Genomic DNA, 510 nt, shown 5'->3' on the forward strand with positions numbered 1-510 from the left:
TGCTGAGGGTTGGCAAGTTGGCTCTGGGCGGCTCTCATCTCTGCCCCAGCTGGGATTGGAAGGACGAGGAGGGGTACCAGGAGAGACGGACAGAGGGGACAGGACTTAGCTGAGAGAAGTAGGATGGGCAGGGGGCCCAGAGAGTGCTCTGAATGGATGGATTTGTGATTGGCATTGACCCAAAGCGGTGGAGGTTGAGGGAAGAGTGGAAAGGGAAGGGGGCTGACTGAGTCTGGTGTGATGGGCCTGGACCAGGGGCTGACCCAAGGGAGATGGAGAGGGATGAGGCTGGGTCTGGGAAAGACTGACCCAAAGGGACGGAGCCAAGGGAGGGGTGAACGGTTGGGGATGGGGGAGAGAACCGTCAACCTTGTAAGAGGATTGGGAAGGCAAATTAGAGGGGGAGGCGCTGGCCAGCGGAGAACATCCGAGCCCTCGCCCCTGGCTGGGGGCACAGAGGGAGGGGGCCGTGTCCATATAAGGTAGGTCAGCGGCCCGGGTATCTCCGAG

General features: G+C 61.0%; 1 protein-coding gene across 1 annotated transcript in view; it reads left to right on the plus strand.

Annotated features, from left to right (window-relative positions):
• The first annotated feature begins 348 nt into the window (after nt 1-348).
• FOXE3 (forkhead box E3) overlaps nt 349-510 on the plus strand; it is a 1,224-nt gene continuing 1,062 nt past the window's right edge. Inside the window, exon 1 of the mRNA XM_010834452.1 lies at nt 349-372. Within this exon, the coding sequence (XP_010832754.1) occupies nt 349-372 (24 nt within the window). The remainder of the gene's footprint in view (nt 373-510) is intronic.

This window comes from Bison bison, unplaced genomic scaffold (genome assembly GCF_000754665.1).
Source record: "Bison bison bison isolate TAMUID 2011002044 unplaced genomic scaffold, Bison_UMD1.0 scf7180017864033, whole genome shotgun sequence".
NCBI classification, from domain to species: domain Eukaryota; kingdom Metazoa; phylum Chordata; class Mammalia; order Artiodactyla; family Bovidae; genus Bison; species Bison bison.